General features: G+C 53.7%; 1 protein-coding gene and 1 non-coding gene across 4 annotated transcripts in view; one reads left to right on the top strand and one right to left on the bottom strand.

Annotated features, from left to right (window-relative positions):
- Positions 1-560: 560 nt before the first annotated feature.
- Trnac-gca (transfer RNA cysteine (anticodon GCA)) lies at positions 561-632 on the bottom strand. Its single transcript has one exon. It is a non-coding gene; the product is annotated as a tRNA-Cys (tRNA).
- A 414-nt stretch (positions 633-1046) lies between these two features.
- Lasp1 (LIM and SH3 protein 1) overlaps positions 1047-22123 on the top strand; it is a 39661-nt gene continuing 18584 nt past the window's right edge. The window contains exons 1-3 of one of the 3 annotated variants that reach the window (XM_078042104.1): positions 1047-1531; positions 9067-9161; positions 17872-17956. In XM_078042104.1, coding sequence (XP_077898230.1) covers positions 1463-1531; positions 9067-9161; positions 17872-17956 — 249 coding nt within the window. In that variant the 5' untranslated portion in view covers positions 1047-1462. Of the gene's footprint in view, positions 1532-1947; positions 2064-9066; positions 9162-17871; positions 17957-22123 lie in introns of those variants that run through there. The other 2 variants (XM_078042103.1, XM_078042105.1) reach the window with 2 other exon arrangements.

Here is a 22123-nt window from a genome sequence, read left to right as displayed (position 1 = left end):
ACTGATAGGCATGTATTGGTTATTTTACTGTTCCTGAAATGTCTTCAGTCTCTGTCATGAGCAATAGGGAAGGGTGAACACAACATGTCATGTCCAATGGTATTGAAGTCGAACAAAATAAACAATAAAAATAATAATATAAAATAAAGAAGAAAAAAGGAAAAAGTTGAAGTTGGAAAGGGTTGTGCCTGCGGGTTTCCCTCTTTGACCCACCCCTACCCCCATCGGACACGAACGACAACTTGGAGTAGTCATCCTGTACCCCGAACCCAGCGTCCTGAAGTGCCTGATACACCTGTGGTGGTGGCAGCAGAAATCCCACCTCTGTTGCCAGTATGGGGACGTGCATCTTTTGTATCCGATAGTGCACTCAACCCACACCACCACCTTCCGGTGGACACAAAGCAAAACAGAAAGCTTTCTGCTAAGGTTGGAAAACGAGGAAGGGACTCACCCCGCCCCCGTTTTTGTTTTTTTATAACCTAGGATACAACGTTAAAATGTGAATTGAGAATGAGAAAAGGAATTATGCTCCTTACACAGAGGAGAAAAACACACCAAGGGGGCACCCGGATTTGAACCAGGGACCTCTTGATCTGCAGTCAAATGCTCTACCACTGAGCTATACCCCCGTGCCGCTCCCGTGGTTGGAGGTGGCTCTTTTGGGTGCTAAAACAGTGTTGCAGCTGCTACACAGGTACGAACTAAGAGTAAGGAGAGACGGATTAAGGAGGAAAGGGGCCAAGTTGAAAGCAGAAGGTGCCTGAATCCGAGGAACCCTGGGAAAGCTGCACCGCAGAAGCGCGGAGACGAAGATTTAGCCTCGATCCCGAGGCTCTGAGTCTAGTGGCAAAGGACAGGTTCCGCCCCACAAATGTGGGAAAGGACGTGGGCGGGAAGGGAGCTAACTGCGGGGGCGGGGAAGCGGGGTTCCGGTTCAGGCTGCAGGTTCACCCACTGATAGGAAGGAAAGTCCCTGAATCTGGAGAATCTGCTTGGGCGTTCAGGAGTGTTCCAACCCCGCCCTCGACGGGTGGAAGGGGTGCGCCAGTCCCTCGGAGCCTGGGCACTCCAGATTTGCTGCCAGCCTGGCTCGACACCGCCTCCAGCGCGGGAAAGGTCCTGGGCAAAGCGCACGGTCTGCCTGGGAGAGCTGGGGCTCTGGCACCCGGGTCCCACAGCCCGCCCCGGAACCCGCCCCCGCGCAGCCCCACGTCGCCCGGGGAGCGCGCCTCGTCGCGCGCGCCCCTGTCCGCGCCCGAGGCGCGTCCCCGCCCCGGTGCAGCCCCTCCTCCCCGCTGTGTTTATTAGGGGAAGGAGGGCGGAGGCGGAGGCCAGTTCCCCAGCTCCAGCCGCCGTCGCCGCCGCTAGTATAGTGCAGCCGCGGCCGCCTCCCGCCAGCCCGCCGGGGGAGAGAACGTGCTTGAGCTCGGGCATCCCCGCCCCAGTCTTTTCCGGAGCCATGAACCCCAACTGTGCCCGGTGCGGCAAGATCGTGTACCCCACGGAGAAGGTGAACTGTCTGGATAAGGTGAGTTCCGGGACTCGGAGACGCGTCTAGGCAACCCCGAGCTACGATCGGAGGAGGGGGAGGAGAGAGGGGCTGGGTCTTGCCGCCTCATCCCCGCGATCCCTGGGGAAGGGAAGGAGGGTGGGCGGTGTCATTGGGTGTGGGGACGGACCCCTTGGGGTCTGGGAGCTGGGAGATCCAGGACAAGGCGGGCAGCCACTGCTGGAGAAGGGTGGTCTCTGTGACCAGGGGCTGGGACAACACAAGAAAGCCAGGCCCGGGGTGTGTGTGTGCGGGGAAGGTTAGAGGTGCAGTCCCGCCCCCCAGGGCCAGGAGAGTGAGAGCAGACGGCCGCTCCCTCTCCCCGCCGCGCCGAGCGCCAAGTACGCGGAAGCGCGGGGCGCTGGGGGGGGAGGGGGCGGCGGGGGCGGGGCGGCGGCCGGGGGCCGGCGAAACCTGCTGCTCTGGCCACCCCCGGCCCGGCTTCCTGGCCTGGAGGCCCCCAGCGCGGACGATCGCCTGGCGAAGGTCGCCTCTGGGAAGGGGGCTTCGGGTGAGGACCCGAGCCCTGCCTCGAGAACCCCTTTTTGGAACGACCTGGAGCCCCCCCTTGGTGGTTCTGTGGTTAAGGGACCAGCCAGTCCTCCTTCACATCTTCCCAGCCCCCACCTCGAATTACAAGCCAACTCCTGATGCTGGGCAGTGCAGCCCGAACCGGGCGGGGTCGGTGCTAGGGTAGGGTGGGTGGGGGACTCTTCGAAGAGATCTCCTGAAATTGTGCTCTGTCTGAAGATCGGCTTGTAGAACAAAGAGCTAACTTTTCAAAGCAGGTTTCTCCAATGGAGGGTGGGGTTGGTTGAGTTCTGGGGAAGCCGAGAAAAGGGGGAGGTGTTTGGGGGGGGAGGAGAGGGTGGCCTTCTGGAAATTCGCTGTCCCTGGGGCCCTTAGGCGTCCCCCTCCCCCCCCACCCCCCGCCCAAGCTGGACTCGTTCATCTGGTTGCCATTATACTTTTAGAGGGGGGTGGAGAGCAGAACTGGGTGTTTCCAGCACAGTTTGGGGTAGGATCCTGCCCTCTTGTTAAGCTCTTAAGATCCTATGGTAAGCCTGCCCTTCCTTGAGTCCCCTCCGTGGTCTGGAAGAAAGGTCTCAGTTTTGGTCCCCTCCTCCTTGTGCTTTGCACCCACCATCCCAAGGTGGCTCCAAGTCTAAATAGTTCCTCTTTTCTATCCTAACTGGCAGGAGTGGGGTGGGGGGAACTGCATACAAGAAAGGTGCAGGTTGTTTGGGAAAGGTTAGTTCATTGGATAGTTTGTCTCTCCTTGCCCCCTTGGGGTTGCCATTCCTCAGTGACCTTTGGCCCCTGAGTCAGGATGAAGAGGTGGGGTTAGAGATTCTGAAACACATTTGAACTTGCTCTTGTAGGGAAGGGACTTAGAGGACTGCTGCTGTTTCCTTACCCCTTCAGTGCTTGACTGGCAGGAGGAGAGGATATTGTGGGCAAGAGAGAAGGTGTAGATCTGCTGGATAATTGAGTCAGTCTCTGGAAGGCAGGACATGAGCCTGGAGCTTCTAGATGGGGAAACATTCCCTTGACAACTTATCTGACCTTACACATGGATTTTGACCTCCCTGATGGCAGGGATTTTGGCTCCTGCATCTGCAGTTTTCTGGGCTCCTCTTCCTGTCCACAGTGATGAATTGGGAGGAGACAGTGCTCACCTTCAGAGGCAATATAGGATGAAAGGATTGCTAGCCTGGAAGTTGGAAGACTTGGTCTTGGTTCTAGGTCTGCTCCCACCAGCTTAATGAATGGCTCTGGGCCTTATAGGGTGTGTGAGTATGACTATGTTGTAACCTTGGAGGTGGGTAGTTCACTAGTTTCTGGAAGGAGCGTTTTCCCCCCACATGATACTGGAATTGAACATAGGGATGCTTTGCCAGTGAGCCCAGAACACTGCAGTAAGTAGAAGCTACATCCTCAGCCCTTTTTATTTTGTATTTTTTAAAAAAATACTTTATTAGTTGTTGGTGGACCTTTATTTATTTATATGTGGTGCTGAGAATCTAACCCAGTGCCTCACACATGCTAAGGCAAGTGCTCTACCACTGAGCCACAACCCCAACCCCTTTATTTTGTATTTTGAGACAGGGTTTCCTTAAGTTGCTAAGGCTGGCCTTGAATTTGTGATCCTCCTGTCTCAGCCTTGCAAATAGCTAGGATTATAGGCTGATTACAAGTGCTGGCCACCATAACAGTCCCCTCCCTACCTTTTCTGTCTAGTCCTACACTCACTTGCCTTATAAAGACCATCAGTGCCCCTTGCAGTAACACATGCCTATAATCCCAAGTACTCAGGAGACTAAGGCAGGAGATTGCAAATTCAAGGTCAGTCTGGACATCTTAGGAAGACCCTGCCTCGAAATAAAAAATAAAAATGATTGGAGATATTACTTAGTGTTAGAGTGTTAGAGTACTCCTGAGCTCAATCCCCAGTACCAGAAATATAAAACGTCCTTTCGTGCTGTGTGTCAGGGGAGGAGGCAGGGATACTGCAAGGGACCCTCCCTAGTAGTTCTTGAGTCTCAGCTGGAAGAGGATGTTCTGGAGGGGGTTGCTGTGGAAAGTAGGATGGGGTGATTCCTCCCTGTTTTGAGAACTGTCCCTAAAGGAAGTAGCTCTGGAAAGACCTTGTCCTCCTTTCCTCCTGCACTGAGTCAGAGGCCTGAAATATTCAGGCTTATTCTTCCCTACCCCCTCCAGTAAGAAAAGGTACCTGGAGAACCAGCTTCCTTCAAGCACCTGGATAATACTGGGCTGAGACTTGGGAGTAAGAAATGTTCAGTCCCACAGGCATTGTTACTAACCAGCTACCGAACGCTTCCCATTCCCAATAATGGTCAGTCAACTTAGATTGGCCTGGTTCACTACAGTCTCTGGTGACATGTAGCACACCAAATGGCTAAAGCACAAGCTGTGTCCTTGGTGTTAAGTCTTTTATCTGCCAAAGGCATAGGTGGGTAAGGCTCAAGGAGAAGGCCACCCTGCCCCCAACCTGCATTACCCAGGGTGCTCTGCATGCTGGATAAACATGTATTGCTTATGACAGTGTTTGAGGAAGGAGGTCGGGATTTGTTTCCCCAGAGGATTTCTGGGATTAGAACTGGGGGAGAAACAGGGTGACCTCATTTGCTCATTCATTCAACAAATATTTATTGAACACCTACTTTGTATACCTACTTTATATCTGGGTACCTGTATTGTCAAGTATCTTGTTATGTCCCTCTCCCATGACTGGCTCGCTTCCCCTGGCTTCTGAAAACAGGTGGAGACATTCAGGAAGGTTAGAGAATTGATCTGCTGCCACTTCCTCTGGAATCCCCCTTTAGGGTGGGCTCCCTGCCGCTGGTTATCAGAGCTCTCCCTCCACCCTTGAAGAGGCAAAAGTCCTTGTTTCAGTTTCCTAGCCAAAGCTTAGAATACCCCATGATCACCTTGCAATCATTCATTCATAATAGCTCCTGCTCACTGTAGTGTTCTGGGCTCAGAATATGTAGCTGCCTCGCCAGACATCAGTGATTGTTCCTGGGAATAATGAATCTATAAACAGAGGCTCGGATAGTTGATGTGACTTGCCCCTTTGCTTTTAGCCAAAGTTGGAATTCACATCCAAAGTTCTTTCTGCTGGTGTATTTGCAAAAAGTATTTATTTAAAAAAATTTTTTTAGATGTTGATAGACCTTTATTTTATTCATTTATTTATCTGTCATACTGAGAATTGAATACAGTGCCTCATACATGCTAGGCAAGCACTCTACCACCTAGCCACAACCCCAGCCCATGCAAAAAGTATTTTTTATTTACGCACTCTTATTAGTGCCAAAGATGAGTCATAGCCCTCCCTAATCCCCCACTTCCACCTACAGATCTGGGATCTTGTGGGATGGGGGTGGGGCAACTGGGGTATAAGGAATAATAATAATATTGGTGGAGATTCAGGAAAGATACACACCTTTAAGCCATTAGCCTGGGTTGGTAACCTGGACAGGGTACTGCTGATGCTGCCCTTGGTGGAGAGGAAAAACTATAACCCTGGGCAACAGGAAAGGAGGAGAAGATCTCATACTCCAACCCTGAGTCATTCCACCCCAGGCAGCCTGGAGTTCAAAAGGCAAGGTGTCAGGTGTAGGCGCAGTGACCTGGAGCTCTCCACACCCACTTCCAGAGCCTTGGAAGGACTGGGCTGGCCCAGGTAGCCCAACTGAGAGGGATCCTTGCAGGGCTTCTGTGCCCACCAGTCTCTGTTTGCCTTTCTGTAGAGTGGGTTTCTGTAGAGGAGGTTGCAGAGGTGGCCCTCCTGTGTCCTGGGATCTGGCAGAGTGGCTTCTTGGCGCCAGAGTTTGGTCAAGGGCTGCCTGGTTTCTGTGAACAGGGACACCGTGGACTTTGCCGCAGTTGGCTGCATGAAAGTAGCTGCCTTGAGGTGCACTTTGCTCCCCCGAGTGCCGGGATTGCTTCCCTGAAGTCTTTGCTAGCAAGAATGTCTTGCTTTGGGACAGGGCTTCTGGGGCAGAGTCAGGAGGCAGATAGGGCCACTGACCCCATTGAGACAGGATGGGGTTTCTTTCTTTCTTTTTTTTTTTTTTAATTTTTTTTAAAGAGAGAGAGAGAGAGAGAATTTTTAATATTTATTTTTTAGTTTTTGGTGGACACAACATCTTTGTTTGTATGTGGTGCTGAGGATCGAACCCGGGCCACACATGCCAGGCGAGCTCCACTTGAGCCACATCCCCAGCCTGAGGGTTTCTTTCCTCTTTGGATTTTTGTGCTCAGCCCAGGCCTGGCTCCCAGGAGTTGAGTGTCTGGCCATTTCCTGTTCTCCAAAGAGGACACAGTGGCAGGAGCTGCTGGATTTTCTTGAATCTATGGCCCTCTTCCAAGAAGAGGGAGAGGAGTGACATGCAGCAGCGAGGGTACTAGGCATCTTGTGAAGTGGACCCTGGCAAACCTCATTCCCTGCCACGGTGCCTCAGGGAGAATATTTTCAGCTCCACTTTGCAGATATGGAGACCAAGCTCAGTAACTGTCCTGCAGGTATGCAGTCCATTCTGGTTTCCATTACTGCTTCTAAGCCTTCTATAAGGGGACAGGTGATGGCCTGCCCCAGCCTCTGATTATCTAGCTGAGAGCAAGAGGTCTTTGTGGGAGTAGGGGCATGGGGTGGGCAGGACTGCTGGTGGGAATGAGCTGTCTCTTGTACAGGAGTCCTCTTCCTCCCCGTCATGGCCTGGAGGGATTTGGGGGAACTCTGGATTGGGGGTTATTGGTCCTGTACCTCCAGCCTGGTGCTCTACTCTCTCCTGCTTCCCAATAGGGCTTGGCTTCAGGGTAGGGGCTTCGCCATCTGCTAGAGTAGGGGTGTCTGTCTCTTTTCCCTTGTCTCCCCTGCGTCATTCAGGAGACAGCCTTGGAGGTCCCCAGCCTCAGGACAGTGTGTATTCCTGCGTGTATGTGTGTGTGAAAGTGGGTCATGGTCTGGATTCCGGAGAATGTTTTTCCTGGCAGGCCCCTGTGGGGGTGGGGGAGGCCGGGGCCCAGGCAGGGGCATGTGCTGCCTACCAGGCAGAGGCCAGCAGACTGGGTGGTGACAGTGCTGGGGCACTCTGCCAATGCCTTGCAGTTATTGGGAAAGACAGTGGGGCTCTCACTTTGGGGGCTTATGGAGGCAGAGACCACCCAGTTTTAGTTTTCTGTGTGTGTTGGTATGCACTTTGGAGAGAATGGAAGATGCTGTTGGTGGAGAGGGGGGGTGGCATGGGAGAGGGGTTCTGAGATAAGCTTTGGTTGGGGTTGGGGGTGGGCTCAGGCCAGTCATCCCTTTACTTCCAGAATGCAACTGGCCTTCTTCCCAGAGAGTGGTTCTCCTATCATTTGCTTAATATTCCATCATTAGACTTTTCCTTTGGATCTTCTTGATAGGGAAAGTACCCCATTAGAGGGTGGGGTTACCCCCTGAAATTATCTCTGGTTAAAGTGCGCCATGGTAGGGGAGATTGAATCCCAGCTTCTCAGCTTTCCTTTCTTCTGTCCCCTCCTCCAGGTGTCTTAAAAGCATCTTTTGAAAAGCTTGCCTTGCAGGGAAATCCCTTGATGGACAGCCAGGGAGCTCTGTCAGCTCTGTGACTGGGCACAGCGCACTTTTGAAGTCCCTTGGCCCCTCCTTGGCTTCTGGACTCCTCCTTTGAGGGTCAGGAATGTCTCCTTTGACTGCTAGGAATTGGGGCAGGGACAGGCCAGCCGGGTCATCCAGACAGCCTGGATTCTGGGGTCTTAATAGCTAAAGCCCTGGTTAGTGCTGATCCTGGGGCCACATCCTGGGCTGCCAGGGTTAAGGTGCATCTCGTTTGCATGGGTTTGCCAGTATAGTACCACTTCTCAGGGATGCGGTCACTTCCTTTATTGCTTTCTACTCGGTCTCCTCCATCAGCCACCCTGAATTAGTCCTGGTGGCTCAGTTCCAGGCCTCTGGGTTTTTTTTCCGCTCATTTGCACACACATGCATTGGAGCTGTGTTTGGGCACAGTAGTAGCCTGCCTTCGTCCCCAAACCTCCAAAGAGGTTCATCCCTGCTGTGCCCAGCATCCAACATTGAGTCCTGAGGAGACTCAATGCTGTGCTAAGGGTTTTGCAGATAATTTCTCATTAAACCTTAACAGTACCAGGATGGATAGGTGTTTTTATATGCATTCTACAGACACAGAAATGACTCTGAGGTGCAGGGCGCTGCCCAAGGTCATATAACTTACAGGTGGAGCCTTGATATCTGCTTTGGGGAGTTCACCTCCAAGACTTGAGTGCTTCAGTGGGAGACTAGCTGCTGGGTGCTCCCCTACCTGTTCTCCAGCTGGGTGGGAGAAGGATGAGGGAGGGTAGACGGGGTGTGGGTGTACTCCCTAGAGCCTGGGGCTCTTCTCATGGGGAGGAGACCCACAGAAGTGGGATACACCAGAGCTGGAGCATCACAGGGAGGGTGTCTGTGGGGGGCGGGGGGGGTGCACATGTATATGGGAGCTAAGAGTATAAGGGCTCTCGGCCTGTGTGCATGGGCTCTTGGGGGGGTGGGGGTGGGCCCATCTCCAGGCCTTGTGAAGCTAGAGGAGCTGCCCCTTCCTGTTCAGAGCTGCTGCTTAGCAACCCAAGTGCCACTTTGCATAAGCAATGAGGCCTTTCTAGCTCTAGAGCAGGAGGAGTGGTCTGGGAGATAGAACTGACCTTCTGAGGCTTTTGGGGGCTGCTGTCACCCTCACCTTCAGGCTTGCCCTCCTGCAGAACCCCAGTGGCTGCCTGGTAGAGGGTGGGGTGGAGAAGGGAGTGTCATCAGCTACCAGAACCTGTGACCTGAGATGCCCCCAGCCCACCAGGGGTGATTCCAAGTTCTCCACAGCTGTGGGCTTAGGACATTCCCTGGGATGGAGAGTCCCTGAGTCTCCCTGCCTTCCAAGCCCCCTGCCCACAGTCCTGGTATCTGATGGGTGTCCTCCCTCTGTCTCCCCCAGTTCTGGCATAAAGCATGCTTCCATTGCGAGACCTGCAAGATGACACTGAACATGAAGAACTACAAGGGCTATGAGAAGAAGCCCTACTGCAACGCGTGAGTCTTGCAGGGGGCAGGGACTGGGTGGGCGCTTCACTCCCCCTTGGGTTCTTCCTTCCCTTCTGACAACTACCAGGTGACATTGCCAGCCCTTTCATACCTGGCCCGATACATTGTGATCACATTGTATCCTCGCAACAGATGGTGAGGCAAGGGTTCTTCCTCTTATTTTTTTTTTTTTAATTTTTATTTTTTGGTGGTACTGGGGTTTTAACACAGGGGTGCTCTACCACTGATTTACACCCCTAGCCCTTTATTTTTAGATTTTAAGAGGATGTCTTGTTAAGTTGCTGAGGCTAACCTTGAACTTGGCAATCCTCCTGCCTCAGTCTCCTGAATAGCTAGGATGACAAGTGTGCTACTTAGAGGTTCCTTAGAGGCTACTTAGAGGTTAGTTCATATCCAGTTCTGGGCAGTAAAACAAACATGCTTTTCCCATTGTACCCTGCTGCAAGATAGGGATCCAGTTGGGCGTGGTGGCAAGCACCTGGGTTTCCAGTCACTTGGTGGATAAGGCAGGAGATTACTTGAACCCAGGAGTTTGAGGCCGCCTGAGCAACATAGTGAGCTCTTATCTCTTAACAAATAAGTAAATTAACATAAAAATTTTATTTTTAAAACGAAGGATCTAGCGATTAAGTGACCTGCCCAGTAACTGACAGGCTTCTTCTCTCATCTGAGCACTTAATAGGCTTTTGGGGGCTCCTTTTATCAGTGTCCCCCCTCCTTTTTTTTTTATGGTGCTGGAGATTGAACCCAGGGCCTTGTGCATTGGAGGCAGGCACCCTATCAACTGAGCTATATCCCCAGCCCTGGTGTCCCTTTTATACTCTGTTGACCGTGGCTCCCAGCCCTAGAGTTTGTTTCTGAGAAGTGGGGACGAGAAGCAGGGTATGGCCTGGCCTAGGCAGATCTCTTCCCAGCCTAGCCTGGTAGACCCTTGGACACTGCTTTTCTGAATGTAATTAATTTGCCTGCTGGAGGCAGAGGTGGAAGTTGAGAGGCAGTTGTCTCTCACCTGGGAGGAACACTGCCTGGTCCATCTCAAGCAGCTGCACAGTGCCCCAACCCTCCATTGTCAAGGTGACCTCTTAAGTAGCAAGTGCAAACTCAGTGTCAGGTCCATGGCACATGGGAGCTTCAGAAGGTCATATTGCCTGCAAGTGGGTGGAAAGATCAGTATTCTATAAATGTAAGATCTCATTTTAGTCCAGTTTTGGTTTTTAAATTTTTTTAAGCAGGAAAAAAAAATCACACATACTTCATTACATGTCTAAATTCATGGGCGTTTTAGACTTCTGGTTTTAAATTCTCAGTCAGGAGGCTCTTTGCAGCTGAAGTTCACCCAGGAAGGGAAATTTGGAACTTGTCTAAAAAGGGTTGATTGGGAGCTTAAACCCCTTGGAGGGACTGTCTCCCTTCTAGCACATTCCCAGTCCCCTCCTAATACCACACTGCCTGTCTCTTTGGGGTTTTGCACATTCATTGGACATTTATTTCTTACCTGATTCTCTGTGTCAACCTGGGCCAGTTGTTAGGAAACCAATTTCTGAAAAAATGTCAAGCCCAAGGGGCATCTAAGCATCAGCTCTCCCTGAAGGGCAGGAGCCTTGGAAGGGCCACAGCTCCATGCTGGCTCCTCCTGCAGCTGCCCCTCTCTTCTGACTTCTGTTCCTCTAACCCCCACCATCCCCTCCCAGCCCCAAGGGAAATGGGACATTCTTCAAATTCTTAAGGGCTCACACAAGCCCTGATTCTCTGCCACTTCCTCCCTCCTTTGGGGAGTGGGGTGGGGTTCAGAAAAGCCAGGGCACTTAACTCCTTGGCTGCTGGCTGCTGGACCACTTCCGGCTGGACTCCGGAGCCTTTTTTGGGGGCAGCTTCGAGGCCTCCACTCCTGGGCATAAGTTCAGTAGCAGGTGCCGATGCTTCACATCTCTTCTATATTCCAGCAGCTTAAAACTCAGTGAGCTTTGGAAGTTGGAGAAAGAAATCAAAGGCTTGACCTTATTTTCTCTGCATTTTCTTAGCTTAGTGTCAAAGGTCTGGTTTACTTTTCTCCCAGTCTTCTGGGGAGGCTAGCAGCAAGTGGGTTTGGGGGTTCCTGCAGGGGTTGGGGGTGCTGGGAGAGGCAGAAGATGTAGCCTTCCTCCCTAAAAGGTAGAAGTTCTCTTCTCTCTCTCCTGGCAACCAGCCAAAGAGGGGTTGTTCCCCTCCCCTCCCCTTTCTAGCCTTTACAGTCCTAGCTTTGCATGTAGTTAACCTTTGACCCCTGGACCAGTTAGGTGTTGGCTGGGAAGGACCCTGGATGAGAGGGGAGGCGTGGCAGATGTGTAACCCAGCTGTGCTTGTTCCTGCTGAAGTAGCACCTTGCCCAAAACTCAGATGCTCCCTCTCCTCAGCCTCAGCCACATCTGGGCCAGCAAGCCCTATGTGGGAGTCCATCCTCTGCACCCGGGAGCCTCTGTTTCTCCATAGTTAAAATTCCTACCCAAGGATGCTAGACCCTAAACCTGCCTGCCTTTGGCCCCATCCTTCAGTGACATTCATCAGATTTCTGCATCCTGGGGTTTCTGAGGGTAGCTTCTCCATTCCTGTGCTGGCTGGACTTTGTGGACCACAGCTTAGCTTGGCTCAGCTTCCTTCTGTGAAACACCCCACGCCCTGCTGGGCTAAGCCCCATGTAGGACCCAAAAGGGCAGGTGGTGTCTCTTGGCATTTTGCCAGGTAGCTGGGCCCACCCAGTGAGCCAGGGTGTGAGTGTGGTTGACAGGGAGGTCTCAATATTGGGCCTGTCCCTGACCCATTGGGGGCGGGGGCAGGGCATCAAGACAGAAGCGAGCTGTCTCATTTGTCTGTCCTTCTGTGAGGACTCTCAAGACCAAGATTGAAGTTCTGGACAGTGACTTGTAAGCAGCACAGAGGCTGCTTCTCTTTCCCTCCTTGTGTTAGGCTGGTTTTGGGGAGAGGCAAGGGCATGGACACAGGCCAGAGCTCTTGGGCAGCTGCCCGGTACCGTGGCTCCCATGTATGTGCAGTTACCCAGGTGCCCGGTAACTTGGGTGCTTGGGGCACCCCCAGACACATACACACTGGGCGCTGAGTGAGCAGGCTGTATCTGCTTCTCACATCTGGGCAGCAGCCACACTGGCATCTCTGTGGCAAGGTCGAGGCCACACTCCAGCTTTTGTAAGGTAGCCCAGGAACTGTTCATCGAACCCTTTTTTGAGTCTTCTAGGTGGGTGGGGCGAGTCTGCTCTTTTGGTTAGGGAAATATTTATACCCTTGATTATTTGTTTTGCAAACTGGATTTTCCAATACCCTGGCTCCATACAAACCTGCTTCTTTGTCTCCATGCAAATGATTTTGAAACCAGGCTGGGGGTGTGGATGCAGAGAAACTGCCTGTTCCCTCTTCCTTGGGGACCTGCAGAGCAGAGGCTGGGCTTTAGGTCTGGAGAACCAGCATTTGGGGTGTCCAGTAAGGGCTGTGCATGGCCTGGGGAGGGCAAGGGGCACTCAGTTGCACCTGTCCCTTCACAGGCTGCAGACTCCCGGGGTTTATCCTTTAGTTTATTTTATCTGTGTTGTGAGGAGCTGGGGGGGTGGAGATGTCCCTGATTCTGGGAAACCAGGGACTATGCTGCTGCCCTTTCCTCAGGCCTTGGGCAGGAGTAGGGCAAGGTCAGTGTTTAAATTCTAGCAAATTCTCTCTAATCCCAGCAGCTTTTAAAGGGTGAGCAGTGTTGGGTAAACCCAGGCCTGGGGCCTGAGGCTTTCCTGCCTCCCCAGAATTCTCTGCTTTGCTGGGAAAATTGGGTCAGGTGTCTCAGGGAGCCAAAGGCAGCACTGGCGTGGGAGGGGCATGTGTGGTGTGTGTTGGGGTGGAGGAGGCGAGTCCAAATGGGCAACCAAGGTGGCCAGACACAGCCTTCAGGCAGCTCCCTCACCTCGATGCCCAAATCCCTGAACTCTGATATCAGACCTTAAGGAAGCTTGGGGGTCACTTTGCTTTCAACACCCCCATTTTTACAGATGAAAAAACTGAGCTCCATCATTTCCATGTCTTTTTCACCTCAATCATTTCTCTTTAAGTTTAGCCAACAGTGGCAGGTGCAGGCTTTGCTTTCTTCTTATTCATTTTTGTCTGTAATCCCGGAGGGCTGGTAAGTTCTTCTTCTAGTCTACCCTTGATCTTTTTGACTGCTCATTTTTTCCCACTGGTCAAACAATGACTCCTTGTTGCTTCCTAACCCCACCAGTTGGGCTACTTAGGCTTGGGGGGCTGGGGAGAAACTGGGTTAGTGAGAGCCCTCCCTGCCTGTCTGTGGGCAGTGTTCCCAGCAGGGGTTTTTGGAATCAGCAGCTCTAACCAGAGGCAGGATGTTGGGCTGGTTTTTTTTTTTTTTTTTTTTCCTTCTTCTTCTTCTTTTGGTAAAACCAAAAGCTCCTTGTTGCTTTGTTGATGTATCTTTGTTCCTCCTTGAACACAAAGCTGTGGGTTTTGAAGGGGTCCAAGCCTGGAAGGGAGGTTTCACAAGAAAGAGGGAGCTAGGCTCTTGGGATCTCTGGTCTGTCCTTGTTCTACCTCTGGAGCATGGCTAATGGTGGGGCTGGTGAGAGAGGCTGCCACCTTCCTGTCCCCTGGAAGCCTGTAAATCTTGCAGCTTCTCAGCACTCTCCCTGCCCTCGCTTCCTTGGGAAAAGGAAGGTGACTCAGGTCCTCAGGGGTCTGGGACAGAGGTTGCTTCAGACCTGCCTTTAGTTGGCTGGGCCGCCGTGGGACTGGGAGAATGTGTGGGAGAGGCAAGGACAAGTCTCTGGTTCTTGACAGTGAATCTCTGTTTTTCCATCCATAAAATGGGCACATGACAACTACCTTTTCTAGCCTAAAGCTTTGTGGTGAGCTTCAGGAGAGAATGCACAGACACAGCGTATAGAAAAGCGGCTTCATGTGCCTGTGGATTCTTTGAAGTCCATAGCTGCCCATAGCTCTTCTTTGCCAATAGAGGCTTTTCCCGGTTTTGCCCTCATGGATGCCAAGTTCCTTCCTGGGTTCCTCAGCCTTTTGTCCTATCAGGCTGCCTTCTCAAGAACTGCTGAGCGCAAGAGGAGTGTGGAGAAGCATCAGCAGAGGGCCCCTGCTGGGAATGATGAAGAAGCCCCCCCCAAGTGGACATGGTAGCTTGAAGTCTGTGGTCCAGTGACTCAGGAAGCTGAGGCAGGAGGATCATACATATGAGGCGAGCCTGAGCAATTTAGTGAGACCCTGTCTCAAAAAATAAAAAAGGATAGGGGGGTAGATTGTGGTTGAGTGCCCCTGGATTCAATCCCCAATACCAATAAAGAAAAAAAGGGACCTGCCCAGGCTGGCTCAGAAAGGGACAATGAACAGCTGTGCTCTGGCCTCAGCTCTGTGCCAAGGCCCCCCTCACCCTGCCCCTCCGTTCCTCACCATGGCCCAGTCTGTTGTGGGGCTGGGTTCCAGCTGGGATGGGCGGCCCGGTTCTGTCTTAGAACCCACGTTGGCACCTGAACTGCCCAAGTACCCACACACCTCCCTTCCCAGTGGGATCTGAGGGCAGTGGGAGGTGGAGTTCTACCTGAGGATGCTGGGGAGGGAGAAGGTAGCATTCCCAGCAATTGTTTATGGAAAGAGGTCAAAGCAGTTGAGCCCTAGTCAGAGCTGGTCCTGTGGGGGAGGGGCATGTGGGGAGGGGCATGGCGCTGGTGGTTTTTAAGCCCTCCCTCTAGAGACAAACCAGGGCCACCCCCTTCCTCACCTGACTTGTCTGCAAGGATCCCCTGTACACACAGTCTCCAGGTTTTGCCCTCGGGAATTCTCCTGGGTCGAGGACACCCTGCAGTCTGTCTCTTCCCCTGCCCCCATGCTCGTAGACCTCTCTCCGCTCCCCTCCTGCCTGGAGCTGAGGATGAGGTTGCCATGGGAACCTGAAGCGCAGTGAGCAGGGGAAGCGGAAGGCAGGGTTGTCTCACCAGGGCTGGCAGCTGCTGGGAGGAGCGGGGTGACCCAGGCAGGTCCGGGTACAATGGGGGCCGGACTCAGCCCTCCCAGTGCCTGTCCCTTCCTCTGCCTGGGGTTGGGCTCCTGGGGCTGGGACAGGAGGTTGAAGGCTCTGGAGCTCCTCTTGAGTCTAGGTAATCTGATGCAGGATTAAAATCCTTCCCCATCTCTGCCAAATTAAGTCAACCCAGGCGGACCCTCTCCTCCCAGGCGTCTTTGATGGGATTAGTATTCCGACTCTGAGGCCTGAGCTCTGGTACCCACCAACTCATCTGAGGCCCTTGCTGTATATGAGAGGGGCTCCTGAGACCTTTTGGTGGGGTGTAGGGTGAGGAGGGATGCAGTGTGGGTAGAGGAGGTGGCAGCTGCCACTGTGGACTAGTGTCCTTGGTGTCCAGGAGACGCCATTGCCGCAGAGGGCACATCTGTGTGTTCACTGCGTGGGAGGCGGAAGCAGTAGTGGGTGTCGGAGCTGCAGAATCGGGGAGAGGGTGGGACATGTCAGATGCATGTGTCTGGCTGTCTTTGTGCCACTGGAGCTGGCCCTCTGCTTTCACCCTATATGTTCAGGCAAATGGGAAACCCCAGGGTTTTCAGATTGGTTCCCACAGACCCCCAGCCTGCTTCCTTCCTGCCCCCATTAATGCTACTTGTTCTCAGAATCCACCCTTCACATCTGGGCCAGAGCTGCCTAGAGGTATCCCCCTCATCTCCTGGCTCCTCTATTCAGAGACAAAAGTGCTCTCCTCACCACGGCCCCCAGCCCATGATACCTTCAGAATGTCCCCCACCCCCCATGTGGGGGGAGGGTCATCTCTGAGGCCCCCCAGAGATAGTACTTCCATCCCTTCTGTTCCTTTCCCTCTAGTCTCTAGGAATAGACTCCCACTTGATCCTCCCTGCCTTGGAACTGCTCAGGAATTCTGAATGGGCTCCTGAGCTGTGGGTGGCCTGGCTGCCTGGAGCTGGGCCAAGCCGGGGGTTGGGCCTGCCTCAGACCTGTGTTCGCCCACAGGCCGTCTCTGTTGGCAGCTGCAGGCACCTGTGTTTGCTTTTCTCCTCCTGCTTCCTCCCTGTGCTGGAGCTTCAAGCTGGGTGGACCTGGGCAGAGCACAGATAGTATCACCTAGGCCTGTAACACTGAGTAGCCTGGGGGGGGGGAGGGCTTGCCACGGTCACCCAGTGCACCAGGGGCAGGACCAGAGCTCAGAGCTGTGCCTTTTCTAGTTGCTCCTTTCTTCACTGAGTTTTCTACCCCGAGTCCTGCCTTTCACAGGTGGTGGACAAGAGGGAGGGAGGTCATGTGCTTAGTAGCTCTTGGGTGGCTCAGGGTGGTGTGAGTGGCTGGAGAACAAGCCAGGTTTGAGAGCGTGGGCGGGTGGCAGCTCATAGCTAGCTGTTGGGCATGTCGGCTAGTTAAGGACATGCCTGGGAGGAGATTCTTGGAGGCCATCCATCTCTCCCCCCCCCCCCTTTTATTTTTTGGTCCTAGAGATTGAACCCAGGTGTACTTTACTACCGAGCTATATTCCTAGACCTTTTTATTTTTTTTTTAAATTTTGAGATGAGGTCTTACTAAGTTGTTGGGTATTGCAAAGTTGTTGGGGCTAGCCTTGAACTTGAGGTTCTCCTGCCTCGGCCTCCCAAGTCACTGGGATTATAGGAGTGTGTCACCATGCCCGGCAAAGCCATCTTTTTCTTACCTTGGGACAGCCTGTGAGTCAGGGAATCTGCGGTGGTCACAGTTCTGGTGAATGTGGTCATCCACAGCTAAAAATGGCTAGATCTTGTGTTCCTGCATGGAGAAACCACTCACTAGCTTCTGAAATGGTTGGGACCTCTAGTCGTTTCACATACCAGTGCACATACAGCACACCCACCACAATGACCTTGGGGGACCTTGCAGCGACCCAGGAGGATACAGGAGAACAAGTTCTGGTGCTGGCTGAGCTTCAACGCCTGGTAGGATACTTGTTTATTCCACAAGCATTTATTGAGCTCCGACTATGATTCTGGGAGCTTGGAATAAATCAATGAATAAAAGACCCCAATTTCCCTCCCCTTGTGAAGTAGCAGAGAAAGACCATTTAGCCATGTGATTAATAAGTTAATACTGATTAATAAGGTCACCTAGTGCGCCAGGATTGATAACCCAGGACCTTATGCAGGCCATGGAGGTCGCTGAGTGGCAAGGGTCTGGAGCCAGCTTGCTATTTCCTCCTCTGTGGGATGGGGGTGTCTGGGCCACCCTGCCTCCTGCCACCAACTCCAAACCAGCTCTTTCTGGGGGCCAGGACCATGATCTGTCCCATGTATGGAAATGGGACAATGGAGTTTAGCACGTTGAGGGATCTGACCACTTCGTATGAGCCTTGGCCACATTGTGTAACCTCTCTGGACTGAGCTGTCCAGTCTGTCAAAGTCCCAGGGTGGCTGTGACCTCCTTTCTGGCCTCCTCCTGGTCTTCTCACCTATCCCCAATTCAGTTGCCCAACAGTGCCCTAAGGACACCTCTTTGGAGATCCCTTTCTTCTCAGTGCAGTCAGCCTCTCAGTGATGGCAGGGGACACTGTTGAACTGCTGCTGGGGCTGGGGCAGGGACTACCCAGGAATCAGATGGAGCCTCTATTCCGGGTTCCTATCCTTCCCTGAGTGATGCCGACTCTGCTTTTTCTGTCTGCAGACACTACCCCAAGCAGTCCTTCACCATGGTGGCCGACACTCCGGAAAACCTCCGCCTCAAGCAACAGAGCGAGCTCCAGAGTCAGGTGAGGGGCCAGCCTGCGGGGCAGCTGGTGGGGAAAGTTGTCATAAGCCTGGTTTAGCAAGGGTTCCTTCCCCTGTGGTTACTCAGCAGGGACAAGGTGCTGAAATCCTAGCTCTTGAGACTCCCTGCCCCCAGGCCGCCAGCTACTGGTACTTCCTGGTTTCATCAGAGGGCGGGGAGCTGCCTTCCTACCTGAGTGGCTGGAGAGGTGTGGGCGTCCCCACTGTGCTTCAGGGCCCCTGGAGCCCGCCCCCTCTGGGAAACTGTTCCCCTTGCCCCCTCTCCATTCGTGCCCACCATAGAGGAAGGGTTGGGTCTGAGGTTACATGGTCTGTCCTGCAATGACGTCCACATCCCTTCTTTGTCTCCTTGGAGGTGTGAAGGGGCCTGTCCTCCTTTGTCCCCTTAGGCCTGACTTGCCTGAGCTGTGTGGGGAGGCCCCCGCCCTCCTGTAGGGAAGTAGACGCTTCCTGGCCCTGGGAGAACGCCCTCTTCAGGGGACACGGAGCTAAAAGCAAGGGGATTGGAGCCCTGAGACCCTGCCTAGAACAAGGGTGGCCTGTGGTAGGCAGGGCAGGGCTTCAGTGAGGATTAAAGGATTAAATGGGAGAATACACAGAGGGAGAAGTAAGGGGATTTACCAAGTGTGCAGAGTGCCCAGGGAAGTCCCACCTGGGTCACAGAGGAGGCTGGTACCTGGCTCCTCAGGAGTGGACTGTAACCCAGGGTTGAACCCAGGACCTTGTGCATGCTAGACAAGCACTTGACCCCTGAGATACCCACCCCCACTGCTCTTTCTAGTGTCCAGTTTTTATTTTAAGACACAATCCAGGCTCGCATCAAACTTAGGATCCTTCTGTCCTAGCCTCCCGAGTAGCTGGGGAGCGGGTGTTGTCCAGGAGGTTCCGTAGGCTGGACTCTGGGCCACTCTGCCTCCTGCCACCACCCTGGAGCCCGCCCCCTCTGGGAAACTGTTCCCCTTGCCCACCGTGCTTGGCCTGCTGCCAGATCTTCATGTGACCTCCTTGGCTTCTATCAGGGAGGACCACACCGGATAGGGCTTTCCTTACCTGTTCTCCAGTTCCTCCCTGCAACCCTGTGAGGAGAATGCTGTTTTTCCCATCCTATAGATGAGGCACTGAGGCTTTGAGACATTCAGGGACTTGCTAAGCTCAAGCAGGTAGTGGGTGCTAATAACAGCATTAGCACTAAAGTCTTGAGTGCTCAGTGCCCAAAGCATATTAGCCCATTTAATGCTCACAACAGCCACCCTGCACAGTCAAAGGGGCACCTCACTGTGTGGAAGAGGAAATAGAGGCTGTGGCTTTGAGCACAGTTTGGTCTTTCCAGTTTTCTCTGCACTCTGTGAAAGCCGTCTCCATCTTAGTCCCTGACACTGCTGAGAGCTTTGGTAGCTTAGCAGGTGCTTTGAGTTACCTCACCTGTCTTAGGAAGGGTACTGTTACCTCCATGTTGCAGATAGGAACGGAGGCTGAGTGCCACAGGGCTTTGCCTGTTGACACACACAGTAGTAGGATTCCAGGATTTGGCCTCTGGTCTTTTTACTCCTTGTTTAGTCCCTTGACCATGTGCAACCCTGGTCAGTCTTGAGACTCACAGTGGAGGGGAACAAGTGGGATAGCTGGTTTGTTCCTTAGCAGCAGTTCACATCTGCCATCCCACCCCAGCTGTGGCAGGAGAGCTATAAATGCCAGGGACTGATGTACCCTGCCAGCTGAGGAGGGCCAGGGGCAGAAACACTGCTGTCTGGGCCAGACCCTCACCAGGCCCTGATGCCTGCCCAGGCGCCCCAACCCTTGGAAAGCCACTCGGACCAGAGGCAGAGGGGCATCACAGGGGCCTAGAGGGAGCAGTGCTGGGAGGAGAGGCAGGTTCAGGGATGGGGGAGCCTTTGCATAGGGGCACAGGTAAAGGGGACACACTCCACACATCCCCCACTCTCAGGAGGGGAAATTCAAACTCTTCAGCCTCAGTCCCACCAGGGCTGGGTTGCCGTTCTTCTTGCCCCTGGAAGTTGATCCCTGAGGGGCAGGTCTAGGACAGGATATCCTCCAGGAGGGGTGAGCAGCTGGGCAGGGCTTGCTGTGGTCAGGGCTGCTCTGCACCTCGCCGGGGAGGCTAGCACCCTGCACAGGGGTTGGAGTCCTCCTGCTCCATGCATGCCCTCTGCTCCAGGGGCCTGCCCTGTGGCTCCCCTCCTGAGTCCCCAGCAGGATGGGGAAATCTGGAGAATGGCCACTCTTTCCTTAGGTGTCCACTGAGGGCCAGGCTGTGCACTTGACCTCATTTCATGGGACAAAGGAGGGGCACTTCGTCCCATTGTCCAGGCGGGGACCCCGAGCTGCAGGGGGGCCATATCACTTGCCCAGAGTCCAGTGTCAGGCAGATTTTGAGCCAAGCTGGTCTGGCCCCGGCGTGCTTTGTTCTTATCAGTTCTGCAGGACTGACTGCTGTGACATGTAGCCCCAGGTTGCCAGCCCGCAAGGGTAGTAGGGGGGGCTTGATGGAATGCAGATTCCTGGGCTCTGCCCAAGCAGCTTTGGCCCCTTGGTGGTCTCACAGAGGCACTTAGGGAGGCTTGGAGTGGGGCAGGTGGGCAGGAGGGAAACAGGTTTGAGCGGAGCCTCCCCCTCCCCCTCCATTTATGCCCCAGGTGTGAGGCAGGGGAACTGGGGCTTTGCACTGAGGGCTTGTTGGGGTCTTGAGGGGTAGGGTAGGCAGTGTGAGAGGTAGCGACCTTTTCTCTTCCCACCACCCACAAGCTCTGTGGTCTAAAGGCGTTTTCCTCCCCTTCACCAGTAAAATGGGGACAGAAATGCATTTTCCTAGAAGCTAGGGGCTGGGCCTGACGCTCTGAGGCTGCCCTGAGGCTTGGATGGGCTGAGCCAGCCAGGCCGGGGTTGGTGACAGTCCTGTGGAGTCCGTCCGTCCATCCGTGGGGGCAGGGCTGGCTACAGCTGCCTGTGGCTGGCAGGAAGGGAAGTGGGAGCCTCCAATGCCTGCTCTGCCCCACCCCATCAGGGTGTCAGCCAGTGTCTTCCCAGGGTCCCTTCCTGGGCCGGCCTCCCTGGGCCTCAGCCCTGTCTCTGGGAAGCTGCCCATGCTATTTCAACTTGTTTTTGTCTATATTGGTCCTGAAAGTGGCACTTTGGGTGTCTGGGACACCTATAGCCTCCCCAGCGGGGGAGGTAACCACAGAACTATCCAGAAGTGACCCTCTGAGTGGTCCTGTGGAGCTGGCAGTGGTCCCCGACCCCACCTTCCTCATCCGCTGCCCGCCCCCCTGAGCTGAGGGAGGCAGCCGTGTTGGGTGGGGCTGGGCTGGAGGCATCCCTGGGGTCTGAGAAAGGTGAGGAGAGAGTGTTTCTTCATTTTCCCTGTCATTGTCACCTTCATGGTGTTATGGGGAATGCCACCAAGGAGGGCGGAGTGTGCAGTGAGAGTCCCACACTGTACTCTGGGGCAGGGTTCCCACTTTTTAAAGCCACGATCTTCTTATTTTGGATCATTAAGCAGTTTTGTTTTTTTGTTTTGCCAAATACGTTGCTGGTTTATTTAGAGATGAAGCCTCTGTTCGATCCATTCATCATTCATTCAGCAAACACTGATTTGTACTGCTGTTGTCTGGGTTGAGTGATGCGTAAGGTAGATCCAAGGAGAATAACTAAGAACCTACATCCAAAGGGTAGGATTTCATAGGTGGTGGTGTGTGGGCACCAGGAGCCTTGGGCACCAGCCCCAGCTGGTCCATGGGAGTTTCCAGGTCCGGGCGCAGTCATCAACCAGGGATGGAGTCATCTGGCCCAAAGTGTTGAGTTGCACTCTGACCCCATGACAGCTGGGTTCAGTGACCCTGGGCAGGTCCCTTTTCTGCCCTCCGGGGACCTCTTAACATCCTGGTGAGTCACTCCAGACCCAGAGCAAGCCTCCTGAGTGGGCCAGGAGGGAGCCTGGGCCTCCTCATGCTCCCGGCCCCACCTCTGCCACTCCCTCCATCACCAAAAGGCCAAGGCCCCTCAAGAGAATCTTGCCCACATCGTTTCTCTAGTTGGGGCCTGAAGGTGCTTAAAAATGGTCACAGACTTCCGAGAGGGAGGCTTTTAGAGACTAGCCATCCAGGAAGCCTAGAGAAGGGAATTAGCCTATG

This window comes from Ictidomys tridecemlineatus, chromosome 3, assembly GCF_052094955.1.
Source record: "Ictidomys tridecemlineatus isolate mIctTri1 chromosome 3, mIctTri1.hap1, whole genome shotgun sequence".
NCBI classification, from domain to species: Eukaryota; Metazoa; Chordata; class Mammalia; order Rodentia; family Sciuridae; genus Ictidomys; species Ictidomys tridecemlineatus.
This window is presented reverse-complemented; position numbering and strand designations above follow the sequence as displayed.